General features: G+C 43.2%; 1 protein-coding gene across 1 annotated transcript in view; it reads right to left on the minus strand.

Annotated features, from left to right (window-relative positions):
- Positions 1-2,655: 2,655 nt before the first annotated feature.
- Positions 2,656-24,332, minus strand: part of FASN (fatty acid synthase) — a 67,726-nt gene continuing 46,049 nt past the window's right edge. The window contains exons 24-43 of the mRNA XM_063120192.1: positions 23,874-24,038; positions 23,237-23,355; positions 22,963-23,117; positions 22,357-22,560; positions 20,751-20,901; positions 19,474-19,652; positions 18,914-19,033; positions 18,620-18,742; positions 16,734-16,957; positions 14,336-14,537; positions 13,480-13,631; positions 12,163-12,254; positions 11,887-12,038; positions 11,411-11,653; positions 9,971-10,159; positions 8,868-9,089; positions 6,956-7,176; positions 6,376-6,474; positions 6,006-6,257; positions 2,656-4,368 (exon numbers count right to left, since the gene is read on the minus strand). Coding sequence (XP_062976262.1) covers positions 4,231-4,368; positions 6,006-6,257; positions 6,376-6,474; positions 6,956-7,176; positions 8,868-9,089; positions 9,971-10,159; positions 11,411-11,653; positions 11,887-12,038; positions 12,163-12,254; positions 13,480-13,631; positions 14,336-14,537; positions 16,734-16,957; positions 18,620-18,742; positions 18,914-19,033; positions 19,474-19,652; positions 20,751-20,901; positions 22,357-22,560; positions 22,963-23,117; positions 23,237-23,355; positions 23,874-24,038 — 3,402 coding nt within the window. The 3' untranslated portion in view covers positions 2,656-4,230. The remainder of the gene's footprint in view (positions 4,369-6,005; positions 6,258-6,375; positions 6,475-6,955; positions 7,177-8,867; positions 9,090-9,970; positions 10,160-11,410; positions 11,654-11,886; positions 12,039-12,162; positions 12,255-13,479; positions 13,632-14,335; positions 14,538-16,733; positions 16,958-18,619; positions 18,743-18,913; positions 19,034-19,473; positions 19,653-20,750; positions 20,902-22,356; positions 22,561-22,962; positions 23,118-23,236; positions 23,356-23,873; positions 24,039-24,332) is intronic.

The raw sequence follows: 24,332 nt of genomic DNA on the forward strand, positions 1-24,332 counted from the left end.
GTTTTTCTAGATGGACATGACAGACTTGGCCAAGTCATGCTGTCTTTTACAGATTCAAGAATTTCCTGACAATTTAACATGTTTTAATTATGACTGCTTTCTGGATGTTGGTGTGGATATATTTTAGTAGGCCCAGTTTCTAAAGGTTTTCTGTATAGTTTTTTGATGTGATGCTCATAGAATCAGAATAGTAGAGTTGGAAGAGGCCTATAAGGCCATCGAGTCCAACCCCTTGGTCAGTGCAAGAAACCACCTTATAGGATACCTGACTGATGGTTGTCCAGCTGCCTCTTGAATGTCTCTATCGTGGGAGAGCCCACAACCTCCCTAGGAAACTGGTTCCATTGACGTAGTGCTCTAACAGTCAGGAAGTTTTTCCTGATGCCCAGCCGGAATCAGGCTTCCTGTAACTTGAGCACGTTATTCCATGTCTTGCACTCTGGGAGGATCAAAAAGAGATTGTGGCCCTCCTCTGTGTGACGTTTCAAGTATTTGAAGTATGATATGTCTCCCGCAATCTTCTCTTTTCCAGGCTAAACATACCCAGTTCTTTCAGCCTCTCCTCATAGGGCTTTGTTTCCAGACCCCTGATCATCCTTGTTGCCCTCCTCTGAACACTCTCCAGCTTGTCTGCATCCTTATTGAAGCGTGGTGCCCAGAACTGAGCGCAATACTCAAGATGAGGCCTAATCAGTGCTGAATACAGGGGAACCAGTACCTCGTACAATTTGGAAGCTCTACTTCTATGAATGCAGCCCAAAATAGCATTTGCTTTTTTTGCAGCCACATCACACTGTTAAATAATTCCACCTTCTGTTGTCTCCCTCCGGGTATTTAGGGCATGGCAGCCAGAGGCACTCTCTGTTTGTGTCTTGGTGTTCTGCTAAGTGGGACACTAAAGTGAGGCACTAAGTGCTGAATTATGCAGAAACAGCAGCAGGAATGGCTAACTTCATCCAGGGTGCCAATGTTGCAATAGAGAGCAACACCAGCCTGGAATGCGATCAGCAGGTTTAGCAGAAGAGGATGTTGGGGCCACCATACTTGTAGTGTTGCGCAGAGGGTGGGGAACAGGGGTAGCCTTGCTTCATACAGATTCTACCCGCCTGGTCAGATACAACATCCAAGAGTCAGCTGGTTTTGAGGGTCTGTACCTGGTGTTAGGCACCTGAGACAGGAATGGGATCTGTCCACCATGCTATCCAACAGTCTTCCTGCCTGAGCAGACTGAGAAAAACTTGAGGACCCTAAAGCTTGTGTTCTTGGGAAACTTTACTATTCATGCTGAGGCTACCTTGTCAGGAGTGGCTCAGGATTTCATGGCTGTGTGTCAATCATAGGCCTGTCTCAGGTAATATCTGGCCCAACACATGTGGCAGGGCACTCTTTGGACCTGGTTTTCTGGGCTGGATTGGGAGAAAATGATCTGTGGGTAGAGGGAACAGTACTGACTCCGTTGGCATGGACAGATCATTATTTGATCAGTTTTGACTTTCAGGACACCTGTAACCTCTACAGGCTGGAAAACCAAGTTTGATGGTCTGCCCCCACAGAAACTGATGAATCTGGATGGACTTCTGCGTAGGGTGACCATATGAAAAGGTGGACAGGGCTCCTGTATCTTTAACAGTTGTATAGAAAAGGGAATTTCAGCAGGTGTCATTTGTACAGTATGCATGCAGCACCTGGTGAAATTCCATCTTCATCACTACAGTTGAAGCTGCAGGAGGAGCCCTTCCCTCTTTTGTATGTGGTCACTCTAGTACAGCTAGAGCGACCAGATACAAAAGTATAGCTAGATGATCTACCTGGACCACCCTCCTAGTCACCTCCTGACTGGCTTTCCCGCTTGGCACAACTGACTTCTGTAGATCAACCTCTGGACTGCTTTTGACCTCAGCCCTGCCTTCTACTACACTATTTGGATTCCATGTATGACCTTGGACTGGACTGGCTTCTCTCTTTGTTTACACCTGAGACTATGCTTTTATTACTTTTAATGTTTATACTGTTTTTATGCATTGTTGTAAGCTGCCTTGGGAGGGCTTCTGATCTGAAAGGCAGCCAATAAATGTTTTAAATAAATAAAATAATTAAATAAATTTATTACTAATCTGTGACACACCGATTAGCTTCTGCAAACAACTTGACATTCCCAAACACAGCCCACTCTCCATTTTCACTTCATTGTTTCTGGGTTATTAAACCTACACAAATATAACTCTGGAAGATTCCCACCCCACACCTGCCCTGTAAATCCTTAGCACTTAATAGCAGTTTTCATATATGGATTGACTATCCTCAAAACAGCCCTGCATGGTTGATTAGTCCAATTCTGTTGAAGGGGAAATGAAGGAAATTGCATTAATGAGCTCCAAAAACTATAAAGGAAGCCAGAACTAAGAGGAACTTTTAAGATTACATAATTTCCAGTCAAGCAGCACATTTATTTGATTACACCTGCCTGAGACATGAAAGCAAGAGGAAGCCACAGCCCAAGTTGCTCAGGAAACACTTTTTGCAGCCTCCAAACAACACTACCCTGAAGGAATTTGGGTGTATCTCTCTTCCCCCGCCCCCACCCATAAAGAAAGAAAAGTCAAGTGAACGTAAAGGAGCAAGGAAGGTAGAAATAACAGACACGAGAAACAAGGGCAGTATTTAAGTTGTGTTTAATTCCAGGAGAGCCACAGAAGAAAGGACACTCCAGAGCTTTTTCACCAAAGGAATGTAAAAATGAAAAAAAAAAAAGAAGGAAACAAAAGAAAGCAAACACAATAGAACAGGACTGATCTGGAAATGTTTCATTTCACATTTCAGATTTCAAAGGAATTTCCCCTTAAAATAAGTACTAAAACCAGTCACCCAGCTGCTTGTCCACAGAGGATGGCTTAGCCAACTCACTCCCAGCATAAATATGGAATGTGTGTGCAGTCTCTATGCTCTCCAGTGCTGGTAAAATAACCCAGCAGAGAAACTGGATTCTAAAGCAGTTTGGAGAGGCACAGCACTCCTGCTTGACGCTGGTTGCTCCTCCTCTGTATCATTGGTGCAGCAAAGATGCACTGATTCCCCTACAAGCCAATATAGAAGAAGTAAGAAAATGCTTGCTGGATTCCAGTTTTGCCTGTTTTTACACAGGGATTTCAGACAGCCACTGAGAACTCATACAGTGCTTTGTTTTTTGAAGGAAGGAGATGTGGGAGAATTAAATTGGGATCTTGTCAACAAGAAGCCCTGTGAAGTCTGAATTGTTTCTTGGCCTTTTGGCTAAGATCAAGTGTAGATAATCCTTCAAATTGCAAATGAGGGAATGAAAGGGGTGGACTGAAAGCATTTGGGGAAATGATTACATTGAGCATATGCCTAATCTGTGCGTTCAACAGATGGACGCGGGAAATAATCTAATATTTTGTCTCTAAGCCCTGCAAAGAAGTACATACTATCCATGCTCAAAAGTACCAATCCCTTCCATCAGGAGTCTTAGTGAGGGACTGGCAACAGAAGCAATCCCATCTCTCCACAGAGAAAAGTGTTATTTGTGTTGCGAATCTACCTTCCACTCTAAATGACCACATGATTCTAACGATGAAGGTTCTAACGAAGAGGCAACCAACCAGCAATGGTGGCGGGGAACCCTCCACAATGAAGTATTTTGTCCTTTTTATTTAATCAGTACCAAATTAAAACTGAGAGCCCCTAGAGAAGTAAAGATGCAATAAATACCTAGAATATTTCAAATTAAAAATAATAGTTACAAAAAAGCCTCAATGGAATTAACTTACTGACATCGCTACAGACTGACTCTTCACAGACAAATGGGTCTCCAAAATCAGTTGCAGCTTCCCTCTATGCTCACTGGGCTTGGTTAGTTTCACTTAGCCTTTGGAATACTTCTAGACAACAATACAATACAATACAATACAAAGCACACGCACACACACACACACGCACACATGAGCCTGCTCCTAATTCTTTTTCATACTGCCAAATAGTGTACATTGTTGCCATCAGTGTAGGTCCTTGCAACAGTGCAACAATATTGTCACTGTACGGGGATGGGGGGAGAGAGAGACAGACAGACAGATAGACAGACACGCTGGTCAATAGGACTTCCTAGACTTGGCTGCAGAGCAGATAATATGATGGAGTACAGGAAGAGTTCCTTGGGGTTGTCATAAGGGTAGCTTTGATTTCTCTCTAGCAATGCCAGCAGAGTGTCTGAAGTATCTAGCCCTCTCGAACACTGTCCCGAGGTTCTGCTAGTGAGCTGTGAATGATCCCAATAACTGATTCGACGCCATCTCCCTCCAGGAAGGTGCGATGGTCCCCTTCAACATCATGGATGAAAACTTTCCCATCGCAGACCTGCATAGGACACAAAGATATAGAAGAGAACATTACACATACATTTTAGTTTCATATGCCTTCTCTCTTTTCAGTTAGGAGACAAAATAATATGAGCAGTTCATCTTAAAATCCCTTCGCATCATTTAATTACTTTTCACATTCTCTTACAAGATCTCTTTAGCTCAAATCAGTCACAATGGAAGACGCATCAAGCAAGGCCTAAGTCTCCTTTCCTTTCAGAGAAGCATTCCCATAACTGGATGTTCTGCTGCTGCTGCTGCTGCTTGATAAACCAGGGAAATACTCACAGAAATCAATAACTGGAGTGACATCATATATGTTTGTAGTTTCTGGCATTAGCTAGATCGGGCATTATCACGGGGCGAACCCCGGGATCGTCCCTGTGCGTCTACAGGGGATCCCGGGATCAGGGAGGGATGAGCCCTCCCTTGCCCTGGGATAGAGCCCTCCCTTTTGGGCCCGCTTTTTCCGTGGTCCCGGGCTGAGCCCAAGACCGAGGAACGTGTGGCCCGTTGCCATGGTTTGACTTGCGTGGAGCCGCGAGCCGTGGATGGGGCACAGCGCTCCTCAGGAGTGTTGCGCCCATCGGGGTTAGGGTGGGGGGAGAGGGAAAAGTAATTAAAATTTAAAAAAACCTTACTTTTAGCGCACGACCGTCCGTGTGCTCCTTCCTCTTTAAAAAAAAAATGGCAGGCGTGACACCACTCTTCCTGAGGTCATTGCGCCTCACGTGTAAATGGATGAGGGATCTCGCGTTAATCACAACATGAGATCTTCCCTCCTCTGTCGCGGACTATAAGGTAGGTCTAGCTAAGGCCACAGTGTAGATTGACAGGGATGGGAGAGGACTACAAATGCTGCACAAGTGGCAAGAAGGAGAAGAAAATTCCTAATACCTCCTCCTGTTCATTATTCAAACTAGGAAATCCCTCACAACGTAGCTCAGATAAGAGCTTCGACTATTGGGCGGTATAAAAATGTAATCAATCAATCAATCAATCAAAGGTGCTTCATTTCAGGGATTCCTTCCACTTAGCGGTTTTCTGCACATTGTTTACATGGGCCATGACACTTTTTCATGTGACGATCAATTCCTTCGAGGGTCTGGGAGAATTGCATTGTTGGGAGATATAACAAAAAGTTGTAGATTATTCTTGGAAATTAGGAGCGAGAGCATAGCTCAGTGGTAGAGCACTCGCTCTGCATTCAGAAGGCTCCAGGTTCAATCCCTGGCTTCTCCAGGTAGGGTTTCTTCCCAGAGAGCCATGCCTACCAGTTAGTGTCAACAATACCGGGCTAAATGGTTCAATAGTCTGACTCAGTATAAGGCAGATTCCTACGTTTCCCTTCAGTACGAAAGGTTACACACCAGCTTACTAACTTGGCTCATCTTTTAGATGTGACTGGAACAGAGTAAGTTATTAAACTTCATGATCTTTGGAAGACTTCAGTTTTCAGTGAGAAGCAAACTTTTGTACGTGCTAATTTTATTGGTTTCAATAGGACATAATTGATTCTAGACACATAAGTAGATCTAGGATTTCAGCTGGTGATGCTTTGAGCCACATTTACAAGAGAATGATGCGTATTTACAGGAGAAAGGCCTTTCCGTTCCTTCTGTCAATGAGACTAACCTCTGAAAGCTTGTAGTCTCCTCCAAGGCCTTCTCCATACTCGTTGTGGGTCTTTGCTTTCAGTAGCATCACATTGCCGTGATACTTGCACTCTGGTAGATACTTGTCTCCTGCCTTCAGTTTGTAGTAAAAGGAAGCAGCAGCAAAGCGGAGTACTTCATGGCTGACATCTTTGTGATTCTGAGAGATCAGGTCCACAGCAGCACTCACACGAGCTTCCAAATCTGGGTGAGGCAGAAGAATCTCCAGCAACTGCAAGCCATAGAAATAGCAAAGCTTTACTACAAGATATGGTGCACTGTCCAGAGGGAAATGGGTGTGAGCAAAAGATTTTCTCTTGCATGCTGTGAACCGTGCCAAAGAACATTACCTTATTGTATTCCACGTCAGTGAACTGCTGAACAAAGGCACACAATGCTTCAGTCTCTGCTTCAGCCTCACTTCCTGGCGTTAGCTTGGCTCTGTAGCTCTGGAAGACAGGATGGACCATAAGATAAGATCTTCTTAAAAGAATCTTAGAAACAGAACAGCATGTTTAGCACCATGTTGAAGAACAGTTGACTAAAACACTGGGAAAATCCCCAAAATGGAGAAGGAGAAAAGTAACTGCTAATCTTCAGATGGATGGTTTGGAATGATTTTCTAATTGGTATATTTTGGCATAGAACAGGCATGTCTACCCATGCCAGATGGTGATATGACACTGAAAAGTCTAGGCAAGTAAGGTCTCCACTTTGCATTATAGAAACTGGTTGAATAGAAAATAGAGTGCAACTCACACTGTAAGTAGGAAATACAGTGCAACTTACACACGGATTGTTAGATGCTCATGCAGCAAAACACATGTGTCTACTATTGTCAACCTGCAATATGGCTGCCTGCTGTTCCTTCATGGAAGTGCAGTCTCTTTGCAGTGGATCTTGTAGCTAGATTGGCCTGGAATCTCTTACCTGTGTGTGTGCTGCTACGTAGGAGGGAGAACCATCCAACAGGAAGAGGCTGTTGGGTAAATGGGAGGGATTCTGTTGAGCTTGGAGTTGACAACATATTTCGAAGGCTACACAGGCACCAAAGGAGTATCCAGAAATCCGATATGGGCCTTCTGGCTGCACCTGTTTTATGCAATGGATGTAATAGGATGCCAGGTTCTGTATACTGTCCAAGGGAGCAGCTAATGAGAGGAAACAAAGTTAGGAGAAGAGTGAGGCTCTGGAAGATCGCAATCAGTTTGTGTAGAATCCTGTGCTTTAAACACCAACCCACTACCAAGATTCTCCAAATTCTAGAACAGAAATAAATTCAAAAATTCAAAAACCTACAGTTCCAAAATTGTATCTAATCTCAAAAAGGTGATGTTTTAGAATCTAGATCTAATAATAATAATAATAATAATAATAATAATAATAATAATTTATTTATTTATTTATTACCCGCCTCTTCCTCTGGATCGAGGTGGGGAACAACACCAAACACAATATAATACATAAAATTAGTTTAAAAAGCATATAAAACCAATACAATATTAAAATAACAATCACAGCATCTTGAAATTCTTAGGTTTAAAATTCATCTGGGTAGGCCTTCCGGAAGAGACTAGTCTTTACGGCTGTCTTAAACTCTGAGAGAGCTTTAAGCTGACGCATCTCCTCCGGCAGGCCATTCCACAGTCTAAGGGTGGCAGAAGAAAAGGTCCTCGGGGTAACAGTTGCCAGCCTAGTTGTGGCTAACTGGAGTAAACCCTTTTAACAGAGATAGTAGGTGAAAAGAGACATTGCATTAACAGAATTATTACAGAGAAGGAGAGAGAAGGAACTATGTTTAAATTCAATCCAGACTCTGTGGTTAAAAAAAAAGCCCACTTAACTGTTTTTTCCTCTTTAAAATAAAGAGGACATTCACTACATACAGTGCTAGAAATCTCAGGTCCTGCGCTTTGAAACATGCTGGCTCAGTTCAGACAGCATGTTAGTCAACGCAGTGTGAAAGCTCCATTCAGCTGTTGAGTTTTTAAGGGGCCCTCCCCACACTACATGTTCTAGCTCCGCTGTTGTATGACTGTGGGCTCCCGTGGAGTTGAGTAAAAGTTAGTGTTTGATTGACAGTTCCTCTGCCCTCTCACGTCCCCAGTCCTCCCAATGGTATCCTATCAGCTACTGCTGCAAAAAACCAATCCTGGCGGCTCTCCTAGAGCAGCACCCCCTTCCTTTCTCGGCTTTTTTAAAATCTTTTTTTTATTGTGAATATCAACAAAACAGAACAGAAAATACATCGTGAAAACAAAAACACCCCATGTATATAAGATTACCATCATTTTCCATCATATGTACTTTTCTTTTTCTTTTTTCTTTAAAAAGGGAGAACTCTGTAGCCAGTGGGAAAAGTCAACTCAACGCAATGGAGAACTCCATGGAGCCCGTCACACAATGGTTGTACAGGAACTCTCCTCTACACAGTGTAGATATTCCTCATGGAGTGTTTCCCCCCCCCCCCCCAAAAATATGTCAGTGTTGTGTGGAGTTTTCCCGCCAGACAATACATTTCTCAATGGTAGTGTAAAAACTCCACTGTGGAGTTCTAAAACCACCATTAAGAAATGTGTTGTCCAAACTGAGCCACTGTCTTGATTTTGGATTTTGTCCTGAATTAATGAAATAGTTGTGTGTCTGTGTGTGTGTGTGGGTGTTTCAAAGGAATCTTTGTATCCTAGCAATGAATTCTCTTCATATACCTTTCTTTAGGCTTGGAGACACAATGCTCACATTCAGCAACTTGAGATTTTTCTGAAAGGCCGAGCTTGATTCCAGCTACACTGACAATGTTGCACTGTGGTTTAGACTCATGAGATGCACGTAACAGATGTACCTTTGGTGCACTGAAGTCCATAGCTTGGAATACGGAGCTTAGACGCAAGGGTGTTGAAGACAGTGACGGATCCCTCAATAGGGTGGATGAGGAAGATAGGAGGCTCGGCGGTCTTCACCTCATTAAGCTGCATCACCGTTGGTCCATCCGGATTGACCAACAGGCTATTCACGTTCACCCTGGGTAGTTCAGCCTGACCCGCTTTTGTCTCCTGGATTAACGCTAAAAACAAACAAGTCATTGGAAAGGGCTGGTTCATGCTACAGTCAGTCTAGTAGGATGACCTAAAAGGGGACTCTAGGCTGGTTTGGGCTTAGACTCACTCCATCATATTGTAAAGCTTTAACCTCTGGGGGAACTGAAGACGAAACCAGATGTGGTTGGAGAACAGGACCTCATATGGTTTTTCGTTGAGATGGGCCTGGGATTCAGATCGAGGCCACAGCAGAGGAAGTGAGGGTGGCAATTAAACCTTTCCTCCTGTACCATATCCTTGATCTAGATTGCTCTTGCCCAAACTGCAATTAGCTCCACAGAGGGAAAAATACATACAGTTTCTTCTCCCCTTTAAGGAGTGTGTAGAGGAGCAAAAGAGCTCAAGAGAAAATCCCCCAGTGCTGTGGCCCCAATCAAATTAGCAAACCTCTGTGTGGCTGCTTTGAAGGTGTTTTACAAAAATTCATGGGAGATGCTAATCATGGATGTCCCATGTCATGTCTTCTTTGCTCCTAAATTTTGAACCTGAGAGAGGAAGTCCTTCACAGACTGCAAAAACAGGTACCCAGGAAATCCAATTCACAACCCAATATCCAAGTTTTACTCCATGTTATCAAATGTTTCTGATTCTCATCTAGGAGGACTGGATAGTTCAAGTCCTCATCTGCCCTGGAGGATCAGGCAGAAAGGATAAATGTGGTTCAATAACCAGGAAAAATCTTTCTACTGATAACACGTAAGCTGTTCCCACCCATGACAGGTGTGAGCCCCTGGAGGACTAGGCTCCACATTGTGGTATTGGGCCCCATGTCCAGTTCTGTCAGCTCCTATCAACACCCCATCTTCTGCATCACAACTCCAAAGTGTGAGCAGCTGGACAAACTTACTATCTGTGGCTCCAGATTTGGATGAAAATTCCCGTAGTTTGTTAATGGTAAGCAATCTAACATCTCTCATCGACATGACAATATCGTAGTCCCTCTCCAGGGTTTGGCGTACTTCAACCCCCATCAAGGAATCCAAACCCAGATCAGCCAGGGAGGTGTCAGCATTCAGGCTGTTTACATCACGAACACCTGTGAAAAAGACATAGAAGTTTAACTATATCTGGACAAACCCATTTGGATGGTTGCTTCAAACTGTTAGCACTTCCTTTGCAGGCTTCCTTTCTTCAACAACATGGTATCTCTCAGGACAGGGGAAGGTCATATTTATAAGAGTGGTGGTGGTGGTGGGGTTAACTGCATCTAGTGCATTACTTCAAAGTGTAGACCAATTCTTTCCTTACTTTCAGCCAAATTCCTGAACTCTTCCTAAATGTTTTGTCCCCTCTGTATATCAGTATCTGTTTATCCCTTATCATGGAATGGAGTGGGGTGGGGAACCTTTTTCCTATAAAAGACCACTGACCCAAGAGAAAAGCCAATTGGGGGTGGGGGGTGCAACCAATGGCGAGCAGACCTAGATCCAATAGTGGGTGGAGCCAGAGCCAAACATGTTGACTTCACATCATTGCAGGAATGCATAGGTCTTTCTCTCTGTCACTCCATTCCTTCTCTGCCTCTCCCTATCCTTCCCTTGGCCCAGTTTTACAGCCTCGATTACGTTTCTCCCTCTTCTTCCATGTTTTAAAGATGGGGGAGGTGACAGGCTCACACCTTTAAATTGCCATAGGACACTCCTGTGCATTCCTTTGACCTCATATCCTCCCACATCAAATCCTGCCTGTTGTATTGCACCCAGATTTCTCCACTTGCAACATAGCACCCTTCACTTCCGCCCTACACCCTAAACCTGGCAACGTTTTTCAGATGCTCCCCCATTCTCTGAAGACATCTCCAGTAAATAATAGGTTTGTTTCTTTACTAATATATGTGTAGGAGGCTTAATCTAAGCCAGGACATCCAATGCAATGGAACTGAACAACCTCATGTAGCAACAGCAATGGATTGTGTGCAAAATGGTGGGTACAAAAAATTAATTTCAAGTCAGCACAGAATGGCATTCCGCTGACTTGCCCCATTCTGAAAATGAGTGTTTCTGCTCTTTTTTGTGTTTATTTAGAAACCGTTAGTTCTTGTTGTGTTGCAGAATGTTCCACTAGAACAACAGAGCTAGCAGAGGCAGAGTGACAGTTTCAGATACCACCCATTATAAATACGTTTTTCATGCACACCCCTGTTTGGGATGGATGGATGGCACCCTTGCAAGTCTTCCAGCTGCTGCTATGAGAGGAAGTTGCCACAGCGGAAGGCTCTGCAGTGAAGATTCTTAATAAATAGAGCATCATATCATTACTAGGTCTAACTATCCACAATGATATTTACCAAGAATGTGAGCAACAGCTTCCACAAGATCCCTCTGGCTACCTCCATCGCTTTTTGTCAACACTTTTTCTGCCAGGACAAAACTGGACATGACTGGGTGAGGCTGGTTGAGGAAGTGGTCCAGAACCTCCAAGCACGAGCTGATCCTCTGGGGTAGAGTTCCCCCAACCACAGTATCATTACTGCCCATTGTCTCCAAGACGACACCCACATCGCCAATGGCACCCCATTGTACAGCTAGGCCTAGGGAAGAAGAGAGAATGCTTGGTGGTTGTTACAGAAGATGTGGCGGAAGAAAAGGCATAGGATTGGGGCAAGGGGTGAGCATGAGAACATGGTCAGTTATGAGCACAAGGATTTGGCAGTGCACAGGGGGTATTGGGCAGTGTACGCTTAATTCCATGTGAATTTTTATTCATCTGTTTCCTCAGAAAACAGATTCTTCAGGGCTGAAAGAACTATTTCAGAACTATTACCTGGAAGCCCATCATGCTGTCGCTGTTCACAGATGCGCTCCATGGTAGAGTTGGCGAAACCATAGTTACTCTGCCCAGCGTTTCCTCTCCCGCAGCTTACTGAAGAGAAAACGACAAAATGGTCCAGTTCCGGGCACTTTTGACGGGTTACTCTAGAAGAAAATAAAACAAAGGAGGAGGCTTTGTTAGTCATTTCCAAGAAGATCCTCCCCTCACTCATCTTCAGTATCATCAAGCTGAGCAGGAGCTCATATTCATTGTTCACATGTCACTTACTGGTCCAGATTAAGTGTGCCTGTATACTTGGGCTTGTTGACTTCATGGAAAAGTTCTGGGGTCTGATTTTCCAGCATAGCATCTTTCAAGACCTGTGGGAAATAAAAATGGTATTTTCATATTTTCCCACTCAATTAGGTCAAGATAAATATCTTGCATTCATTTCAAAGCAAATGTGGAATCAGTCCACAGTTTGACTGAGTATCTCCAAGCCAAACAAGATTAAGATGCATTTTTCTTTTTTTAAGAGCAAGTAGTAGCCACGAGAGGGTTCCTGATAATTAGCAATCCTGCAGCAGGGGAGAAAAGACTGAAACTTCCCCCTCACCACCTACTGCGATCCTGATCATTTACAGCCTATGGCTGCTATTTGCACTTTCAAAAGCGTACAGAGATGCGGGTGTGTGTGGGTGGGAAACATGCAAAACCTAGTTTGGCTCTAAGAAACCTAGCCAAGATAATGTTGAAATATAAAGTAGCATTGCTGCATTATGAGGGTCACACATGTTCTCATATGCTGCTTGTTTACACATTTAGAGCATGAAAATAATTAATAGAAAAAGAAATATCTCACAAAACATGATTTCCCCTCAATTCATAATCCTTTCTCCTTCCCTTCATCCTCTTTTGTTCACTACAAGATCTAAAGCAGCGATGGGGAATCTCAGGCCAGGGGGCCAAATCCAACTCTCCTGGACTCTCAGTCTGGTTCTCCAAAGCTTCCCAGATAACCACGTCCCCACCACCACTGATTGGTGATTTCCTGGCTTTTCTGCAGTCCCCTGCCCACTCCATTCTAAAAAGTTAAAATGCCTCTCCTAAGGCTTAATTACTGTCAGTAAGAGCTTTAAACTACAATGTGCTGGTAATGTTTGTATTTTTGCCCTCGATCCTTTTTGGTAGAGCCAAAGACCCCATTGTCTTTGGCTCTACCCAACACTGAAATGCGCCCCCCCTCCGCCGTCTCCAAAATTGGCCCTCAGGCTGAAAGAGGTTTCCCATCCCTGGTCTAGGGCAACACTTCATTTGAAAGCTACTGCTCCTCTTTCTTTGACACAGGGAGTATAATGAAAGCATAACCCCAACACCACAACTTTAGTTTTTGGAGGGTGAATGGGTTTCTTTTTCTTTTCGTTTCACAATGCTGCTACACAGGGAACACTGAAGATATGGACTGATAGCTTCCTGTTTGTAGACCTGTCCAAAGCAACCTGCAGAAGGTGGCTCATCAGAACTGTAGGATGCTAACTGGGCCCAGCTTAAACAGCAGAAAAGAAACCTTCACAGCCATGTTAGTCCTAAGCACCAGTCACTTACCATGGCCAAGTTGAAGATGCCCCCAATGGGCCCAAGCTGAGAAGCTTCTTGTATTAAGTGCTGTGCCCCCTCAAGAGTCCCAACGTCACTGGTTGACACAAGAACTTGGACTCCAAGCTGTTTCCATTCTTGGACTCGTTTAGCCTGGTAACCTGGAAGTTAAGGGAGTCTAGAATAGGATTCATTGGACACTGCATGCACTTACAAAGCTATACTTCCTGCTCTGTTTTTGGCTATAAAAAGAATCCAGAGAGACTGTTCACTCTTTCATTGCTTAGAGACAAAATAGCATTTAAACAGAAGCTGCACGGAACTGTCTTGCAGCTAATATTTCTGTGGATGCAGCAATATAATAAAATCAGACATGAATGCATTGCTATTTTGGCTTTACATCTCTAATTCTATCTCTGTCTGAGATGAGGCTGTATTAACAAAAATTACTAAAAAAGGAGTGCACAACACAAATTCAAAATACATGCTATTTGCCTTTCTCTTACCCACTGCCATTATGACTTCTCAAGAGTGCCATTCCTATTTCACACAGCAAAATCTTAAAAGATAGGTTAATGGAACACAGTCCACAACTGCATTTCATTAACTGACACTGTTTAGATTTCCATATCTAGTCCTTTCTCCTGGTTAAAAGTTTGCATCTCAAGAAGTTGTATCTAATGTTAATCCTACTTAAGAGTACATGCATTGAAATGAGCAGGACTTATGATAGACTAACCCTGGATACAGCCCAAATTCAGATTTTATCAAAAACAAAATTAAAACCCCGAGGCCATAGTTATGAGACATCTGAACTCTCTTAGGCTCAGCTTTTCCTTTTCATTGCTCTTCGTTCTCAGCTTACCGGTTCGGATGCCAGAACGAGATGTCAGCACAAGCCTCTTTGCTCCTCTTTCAACCAGCCACTGAGCCAATTCCAGCCCAAATCCCCCAAGGCCTCCGGTGATAATATAGGACTTATTTGGTGGGCAAGATGTTCGGGAGATGGCAGGGAGTTGTGTTCGCTTAGCTTCCTTTGTGGGACATGTCTTTTCTTCTTCATGGACCTGCAAACAATAGTACAGACAATACACCAAACATTGTAACACAGGGTAAAATTGAAGCATGCTCTTTAGCGTTTTTATAGCAGTGACTTACACAATAGCAGAAAAGACTAACCCAGGCATTGTGGACATGGTACACTTCCTGTGCTGTCCACAAACAAGCATGTGCCGGGTCTTCTTGTCTCTAAGATAATACTTTTTAAAATACATTTTTAAATATCAAAGAATAAACTGCACATTATTCATACTGATGTGGTGTGGAATTTCACAAATTTCTGCAGATATATGCAAGGAGCAAAATAAAATAAAATAAGTGGAAAAGGGAAAGGAAAGGAACCTTTCATGCAAGCACTTGAGTCATTGCTGACTCCTAGAGGGATGCCTGCTTTCGCTGACATTTTCTTGGCAGACTTTGTAGCAGGGTGGTTTGCCATTGCCACTGCCTGGAAGCAGGTGGTAAAAGTTTCAATTGCTTATGCAATTGGCAGGACAGAGTAGACAAAAGCAGAAAGAAGGAAAAGGGAAGGTTGGTTGTAAGGGCTGAATGGCTCGGTCCCCATATAGCAGGGGTGAGGAACCTCTTTCAGCTAAAAGGCTGAATTCATTTTGGAGAAGCTCTCGGGGGCCGCATTCCAGTGGTGGGTGGGGCCAAAGGGGGAGGGCCCAAAATGTTCTAGCTTAATGCTCTTTCTGCCAGTAACTAAGGCTTAAGAGAGGCATTTCAACCTTTTAGGATGGGGGAAAAGCTGGAGTGCCACCAAATGATTAGTGGTCAGGGAAAAGAGGTGGGGGCCAGCAAAAAGGGGTGGAGCCATCTAGGGAACCCTGAAGGGTCAGACTATGACCCCAGGCAGGCTGGATTTGGCCCCCCAGTCTGAGGCTCTCCACCTCTGCCATATAGTAACAATAAAGGGACATCTGGAGAATTGTGCCCTACACATTTTTGTATCACATTCCGTTTTAGTCCCTCTTCAAAGTGTTGTACTTTGAACTGCTCAGACATAGCCCTCCCTCTGTGGTAGGTCCTAACCTGATTCCTAGATGTATTCAGTGAAGGCACTGCAGCTCAACTCTGGCCTAAATCAAATGAAACTCAGTCGAAAGGCACCCAAAAGTCTTTGGAACTGCCTACCAAGGAAGCTCATCTAGCCCCCTTGTTGATGGCCTTCTGCTGGCAGGCAAAACATTTATAATTTAATAATAATAATAATAATAATAATAATAATAATAATAATAATAATTGTTACCCGCCTGTCCCTCCGGATCGAGGCGGGGTACAACATAAATGCAAATACCACAAAATACATATAATAAAACAGGCGTTTGTCCTGCTGAGTTCATTCATTCTTATTTGCTGCTCTGTGTTTTAATCTGTATTGTTTGTAGTTTAACTGGCTGCCATTTTAAAGAGCCTTTTATCTGTACTTCTGGCTTTGATAAAGTTTTGTCACGTTATTTGGATTGGGTATTTTCTATTGTGGATTATTAGCCTCAGCCATTTTTTGTATGGCAAGGTGGGGGGCACCAATGCTATGTAAATAATAAGTACTTGCAGTTTTTAAAATCCTAGCAGTCTAATAACCCCACCTTCCTATTGCTGTTCCCCACCCACCCTGGTTTACAAATGCAGGCATGACTATTGCTACTTATAATCATAGAATAGTAGAACTGGAAGGGGCCTGTAAGGCCATCGAGTCCAACCCCCTGCTCAATGCAGGAATCCATCTTAAAGCATACCTGAAAGATGGCTTTCCAGCTGCCTCTTGACTGCCTTTACTTTGGGAGAGCCCATGACCTCCATAGGTAATTGGTTCCATTGTTAGAGCAATGGAACCAATTACAGGAAGCTTTTCCTGATGTCCAGCCAGAATCTGGCTTCCCATAACTTGAGCCCGTTATTCCGTGTCCTGCACTCTGGGATGATCGAGAAGAGATCCTGGTCCTCCTCTGTGTGACCACCTTTCAAGTATTTGAAGAGTGCTATCATGTCTCCCCTCAATCTTCTCTTCTCCAAGCTAAACATGCTCAGTTCTTTCAAACTCTCCTCACAGGGCTTTGTTTCCAGACCCCTGTTCATCCTCTTTGCCCTCCTCTGAACCCCTTCCAGCTTGTCTGCATCCTACTTGTAGGTGTTTGATTCAGTCTGCACACTTGAAACTCTTGGGTCACAAATAGAATCTAAAGATCTACCATTCATACCTTGATCACAACTTTTCCGATGTGTTTTCCTTGTGCCATATATCTGAAGGCAGCTTCTACCTCATCTCTGTTGAACACAGTAGTCCGTAGAGGTTTAACCACACCATCTTTTATGCCCTTCATTAGCAAGTCTGACACTACCTCCCACTCTTGGTTTCCCTCTTCGAAAATGGCATCTAGCAGGATCCCATGAAAAGCCACATTCTTCAGGAAAAGAGCCATTCCTGGAAGAAGCAACACAGTTACAACTCTTATACACTGTTGCGGACTCTGTTGCAAAGCTTCTTTCCCACATTTGTAAACAATTCAATTACATCCATAATAATAAAACAGTGGTACCAGTAAAACAGAAGCCTTTGAATGAGGCCGTTATTTCTAAGGAGTTAAAGATACTGGACAGAACGCCACATGACCAAGACTTAAGAGAGACCAGTTCCACAGTAATTTCACCCACGAAAATCTCCTGCAAAAGTTATTAGCTATAACCTGGGAACAGGACATTAAGGAGACAGCTCATTCAGGAATCTCATTAGAGACTTAAGTGGTTTGGTGGCCGCTTAAAGCTGGTGTAATTTTATTTACTTCAGGGGGACTGTTCCAGCAAGGTGGTCACTGGGAAAGTAAAGAGATATTCTGCTGACTGGTGAGAGACAGAGACGATGAGCTAATAGAACTGTCATGGTCTAAGCACCAGGTGGGCTGCAATGAAGTGCAGGATTGCTCTCAGTAATGAGTAAAAAAAATTAAAGAGGACCAGGTGCTACTCCAAGTCCACCACGGAGATCAAAGGGCAACCAGCAGCCCTCAGGGGACAGTGGAGATGACATCGCTCAGGAACTACACATGGGTCCAGATGAGGCTCTTAACTCTAAAGGCAAGGAACCAGTCCTCAATATTACAATAGCCAAGTTGCCACTGTGAAAACCCTCTGCTATCCTCCCACTGGTTTGCCTCTTAACCCTCCCGGTTGCCTTTGGGCCCAGTCAAAGTTGCCTCAGAGATGGAGAATTGCTTGCTATTCATATATTTGGGTCTGTCTCTTTAACAAAGTTAAGAGTAGTGGTGTAGTAGAACCAGGACTCACAGGGTTAAAGCACTGGGACTTTTTGATTAGCAGGGGCGATGTCATCTGCCCTGCCACCACCCAGACTTCCTAGTTTCCTCTGAGGTTAACTGCAATCCTGACAGTAGCTGGGGGGTGGGGGTGGGCGGGGGGGGGGGGGGAAAAGGAGAATGGATTTTTCCAGAACTAATATATTGTTGTGAGATATCCCTGTTGTGAAGAAAAGTATCTTGGAGGGAATGGGTAATTAAGACCCATTAGTTTTACAAAAGACCTGCTTCTGATTTGAGATGAAAAGAGAGAGCCAGTGTGGGTTCCTTGGAGGAAAAAAGGTGGGATAAAAATGCAAGAAAGAAAGAAAGCTGCTAGAACTGATTTGTTGACTTGAGGTAAACTGTTTCTTCCTGGTGCTGGGAAAACAAACTCCTGGAAAATATCGATGTGGTGATTTTGAAGAAATCTTAATGACTTTTGAAATTATGGGCTATGAAGAAATAATCTAGACTTTCTTTTACCTCCCCATTTCTTTCTGGCACATATTGCCTATGTGTTCACAACCATGCCTATGGAAAGGGTAGAACGCATGTATTTTAAAAACAAAGCAAAACAATTTGGGCACACATGGATAAACCATGTGGATTTAGCTCTCATCTCTGTCTTCTCAACCGCAGTTCCTTATTCATCACAGAGAGTGCGAGACATCTGGAATGTTTTGTGAAATCAAATTTGTGTGCAGGTCAGCATGAAATGTAGCATGCACAGTGAAGTTTGGAATGATTATGCACCTCAGTACTCAAACTAAAACATCTGAGTGAAAATTTACCAAGGGCCGTGTTGTTGGACAAGTCATATTTGCCTATTTCCAAGAAGCGTCCATGTCGAGCAAGGCAACGCAGACTGGATTGGAGCTTCTCTTCTGACAAGGAGTTTAACACCAAGTCGACACCTGCAAGAATGATCAACACAATAATTTTGCTTCATACACTATAGCAGTCACATGCCTTGTCCTCCCATCAATCCATCTGCAGTTTTCTATGCAATATATGTTTCTAATCCATCTCCTTTAACTCCCCTGGGGATTCTAATCTTTGCTGGCCTCTATAATCACCACACTTACCTCTCCCATTGGTGACTTTTAGGACATGTTGCTCAAAGGATGTATTTCTTGAACTAGCAAAGCTGTTTGCCTCAAGTTGGGGGAATCTTTTTTGGAGATATTCACGTTTCTCTTGAGAGCCTGAAGTCAGAAAATAACCATTACATTTCTATAAAAATCCAGTGCTTTACAGAAAACTCTCTCTCCCAGAGGCCTACACTAAATCATGCTGATTGGAGAAATGTACTGCTCAGACAAAGCTCCATTTAATAGGGACGCAGGACTTAATTCCCCCTCTCCCCAAAGAAGCAAAGAACTAGGGAAAGAGTCCTATTCTTTTCACTCCCTCCATTTTTATCTCTATAGAATCAAACATGTATATTCTTAGTCAACCCTTTGGTCAATTTTTGATCAATGTCTCAAAACCCCTCCAAAAAAACTGAACACAAATGCCTTGTTCCCATCTTGCATTTTGAGAGCTAGAATTATGAAAAAGGCATTAAACAAAGATGCAAGTTTCTTAGAATGGACATTTGTCACCTAGGGTGACTGGGGGGGGGGGGAAGGACACTGCTTCTTACCTACAGTTGTAAATACACGGCAGCCCATGCTGAGGGCAATCGCAATAGCTGCTTGGCCCACTCCACCTGAACCTGAATGAATGAGCACAGACTCGCCCTTTCTCATGCCGCCTCGAACCACCAAGGAATAGTAAGCAGTGGCATAGACCACAGGAACAGAGGCTGCTTCTTCTAGAGTCCTGAAAGGGAGAGAGTTTTTCCTCAGGCATGAACACTTTTTTCTGAGTCAGTTATCATTGCCTTCAGGCCAGGCTCTTTTTACAGGAGACGGAGAATGGAGGCAATACTGAATCTGCAAATCAGGACTGTGGAACCTCAGGCCTGGGGTCCCAATTCAGCCCACTGGGATTCCCCAGAGGGCTATGCCCCCTTCACCTAGTCCCACCCCTTTCCCCTGATCACCAATCGCTTGGTAGTTTCCCAGCTGAAGATGTAGTTTTGCATCTTCTGTAATGGGGCAAGGGACACAATTTGTTTTATGTACATTGCTGGGCTGGCTTATAAATGAAGAAAAGGAAGGGGCTCAGTAAGCAATGCGAAGCAAAAAAGAAAAGAAGAAATGCCCTCTGTTCCCTTTTCCGAAGAAAAATTATTCTAGGCTACAGCATGTATTTGGAAGCTCACGGAGTAGATGCAGAACAGCCAGTGAGGTTTCTAACCCACCAGAATACTAGATCGTGTACCTGTTCAGCTCCCTTTGCTGTCAAATATTATTTGGTTGATTTTTTTTAAAAAAAGCAAAGAAACACCTGAAGCCTTTTAATGAGTTCATTGTAGATCACACAGACTGTCAAATAAATACTCAATAAAAAATCACTTCTGGGGCAGTGCTTCTAACATTTGCGAGCAGCCCTTTGCTGAGGTAACATTAATTTGGCAAGAACATAAGTCTAATCTAACAGAATTTAGAGGACATTATCAACAAGGATGAATTTCCTATTCTAATCCACTCACAGAAGTCAAAGTTTAGTAACATGCCTACAATAGCAACAGATGTAAGCAAAGACTGAACAAGGTTGAGCACTTTCCCCATACAGGGTATATCCCAATCAAAGAAGCAACTACAGGAGAATGAGTATGGGGGTGGTGGTAAGGGTCCCCAGGATACTGGTTGATAAATTTAAAACAGTTATACTACCCCAAACAACAGCTAAGCTTATTCAATTGCTACTGACACAGTTCTTATATCAAAACCCAATATATTTTTAAAAGCCTTTCTCTTCAGGCAGAATATATGTAATCTAGCCCCACAGTGGAAAAATTGTAAATGGGCCTACCAGTTTTGTGGCACTTCCCAGAGGAACTTCTTTTCAGAGTCTACCACGGTAGCTAGTCCTTTGGCTGGTAGCAAGCCCATCACTCGTTTTCCTGTTGGGTCAGTTCCTGAGAATTCCATTCCCAACATGCATTGCTGCAATGTCCAATTCCCTGAAAAAGAAGAGAATCTTCTGTGAAGCTACTCTGATAAAGTGCTGTTGACCAAACTTTCATGAAAAAAAACACACCCATAATGCTCAAATTGCTGGGCCCATCAATATCTTAGCATCCTTCATGCTTGATCAGAGAGAAATAAGGCCATTTTAATATGTGACTGGGTATCCTCAGTCACAAAGCACAATACTTTTAATTTCTAAAAGTGTAGCATTTGGTTTCAGTAGATGCTTTTAACATCTTTGCTCCTCTTCAACCCTCCAAAATGGAAGTTATTGGAAGTAACTTAGAACAAGGATAAAAACTCTCTTCTTATCATCATAATATCAGGCTTCTCTGTCAACATTTATAAATTGCCAAAATGGTTTCTATTAGCATGGCATTAAGTCATCATTACACCATGTGATGCAAAAGATCTAATCCAGTTTCTGACTGAGGAAATCATGACTGAGGCAAAGTGATTTGTTTTAGGGTAATAGCAAGACTGGAGAATCAATTCCTTCATTTCAATTCCATCTAAAATTCTTAACACTGACAAGTGGGGATATTTATTTACCTCATAATTATAAATGAATCTTTAGGCAATAATATATGAATGTCCAAATGGAAACCATTTTCAAGATATGTTTTCCATATAAAACTGCCCCTAAGACAAAAATCTGCATAAAATTTGCATATGGTAATTTATATCTATATATGCAAATTTAAAAATAATGACTAGAGTTTATTTAATTTTAAAGAAGGTAAAGTGAACCAATTAATTTCTCATCCAAATAATCTCAAAGCAAACTCTTCAATTTCCACCCTGACCCAGATCGTGCCAAACCCATGGAAAAAGTCCCCGCCCCTCAGTTTAACTGCCATGCAAGGGAGAGGTTTGAGGTGGGGTGTTGCAGTATGTGAGAAGGGGAGAGTTACCCCTGCCCTCCCTAGCTGCAATCCCCCTTGAAAATTGCCATCAGTGTGGTAGTTAAGCGGAGTAAAACATTTTATTGACACCAATGAACACTCAGGGCTCTGTGGCATAGATTCAGGGCCCTTTACAATACATTTTGGCGTGTGTTCCACCACCCCCTACCCCAGACCCAGGCCTAACCATGCCCCTGAGCCAGCCAATTGTCCATTTTAGCCTAGTACTGGCTGTGACTAGCAGGAGCTCTCCAAGGCCTCTGCCAGAGATTCTTTAGCTGGAGGTTGAATCTAAAAACTTTGATGTGCAAAGGATGAAATAATAGCCTTCCTTGTAGGGCTCCTGCCTGCTTTTAGACAAGATACCTCTTATTTTTAGATAATATTTTTGCATAATATGCTGTTCCCCACCTCGATCCAAGTGGAGAGGCGGGTAAGAAATAAATTATTATTATTAAGGGGGAAAAGATGGATCACAGATAGTGGTGCTAATGGTAAAACACATTGTGATACCTCTGCTTAAAGAAACATTCCCCAACTCACCTGGGATGGCATCTGGGGAGAGTTTTCCTGTAGCCAGCATAACGTCACGGAAATTGAGAGAGGCATAATGGACCTTGCAAAGCTGGACGTTGGGGTTGGTTGTGTAGAAATGGCGAAGTGGGGAGGCAATCCAGCGAAGAGAGGAAAGATCTCCACGTGTCAATACATTCACAAATGCGTATTCCGTCAACTCTTGAGATTGAGCTAGAGAAGAGGAGATACAGCCGTTAGCTTTCTTCCATTTTACAAATATGGATGAGGCAAAGATGTTCTATTCCACAGGAGATTCTTTAGGCATTAGGAATATCAGAAGTGGGGAGAGTTGAGTTGTGCAGTCAGCCCATTCATCCCATTCTGCCATTCCTAAGGCTTTGTGCTTGCAATTCCAACTAACTGCAAAACGAATCACACTATTTGGCTGTGTTTAAAATGACATTTGTTATTTCACAGAATCAGGTTGGCATCCCAGGAGGTCATTATGATCCTTATGGCAGACAGTGACTGGGTCACTGGGCCAGGTGGCAGCATCTCCTAAAACATCCTTGTTTTCTAGTCCTCCTGGGAAGAAAAGCTACAAGCTGCCTGTCCTTTTCGTATCAGAGTCACCTTGTTTTAGCTGGAGGTGTCTGAAAGATCCCCACTTTCCATCACGATAAACATTCATCACCAGATCCTTCTGTAGAACTGCCTGCATCTCCTTGGCAGAAGGGCTGGTGGCGGGCCTGGGAGAAGACGCATTCAAGTTGGAAACAAAAAGGCACCTAGGAGGTAAAACACGAGGTTTTTTTTATCTATTCCTCATTTCGTTTAAATTTGTAATCAGATGTTCATAAGAAGTGACAGGAAAGGGATGCTGCCGCTGGAAGCTGATGTTTCGTACCTGATCCTGTGGCCACCAGATTCTTGACGTAGACAGTTCACCATACCAACAACTCCTGACGTAGCGCAGCTGGTCGCAGTGAGCCATACAGATTCTTCAGATGGTTCTGCTAGCATTTCCTGCAAGAGAAATCCCAGGCCATTCAAGTAGTCACCATTTGCATCATATGCAAATAGAAGATCAAGAGAGGGCATTTCACTGAGAAATCTTACACTTCTATTTATTTATTTGTTACATCGTTAATCCACCCAAATAACCAACATTAAGAACATAAGAAGAGCCCTGCTGGATCAGACCAAGGGTCCATCGAGGCCAGCGTTCTGTTCACATAGTGGCCACCAGCAACCTCCCACCCATGTTCACCAGCTGTGCGTAGGCATACTGGCGTACATAAGCATACATTCTCTGGGCGGATCACAAACAATTAAAAGACTAAATAGCTAAAAATATAAAATGCAATATAAATATTTAAAAGAATACAATACAAAACAAAACAATAAACAGCACAGGAATAAACCATCAGAAAAATTAGCCGTAAACATCAAGAACTACATCTACATCTGCATTCCCCAGGCTTCCAGATGTGCTAGACCTCAGCATGGCCAAAGCAACCTCTTCTCCTATTGGAAGTCCTTACCTTCAAAGGTTCCACCCATCTGTAATGAGTTTCATCCACAGACAGGAAAATAGGCTTCTTGGGAGGAACAGGCCGACGGCATAAGAAGATGGCTGCGCCAAAGGAGGATCTTTTCACAGCTACCAAGTTCAAACTGGCCTTGCTAAACAGGTCCTCCCATTCTACCTGCCAAGCCAAGCAAAATTAAGGTTATAAAATGGGGGCAATAACATGCTTCTTGAACAAAGATCTACTCAGTTGTTGGCGCTGTAAAGCAAAGAGTTTGGAAACCACTACTCTATGGTCAAGAGTTCAGCTTTTGACTTCTTGTCTTTCTTTTCTGACCGTCAATACTTGACCACAATATTACTGGCTTCTGTTGGGTTGCATGCAACATATAAAAACAACGAACATTAATAATATGATCAACATTAATGTATGCTTAATATTGAGGAGAGGGTTGTTTGGAAAGGAGAATGA

The sequence above is a fragment of the Elgaria multicarinata genome, chromosome 3 (genome assembly GCF_023053635.1).
Source record: "Elgaria multicarinata webbii isolate HBS135686 ecotype San Diego chromosome 3, rElgMul1.1.pri, whole genome shotgun sequence".
NCBI classification, from domain to species: Eukaryota; Metazoa; Chordata; class Lepidosauria; order Squamata; family Anguidae; genus Elgaria; species Elgaria multicarinata.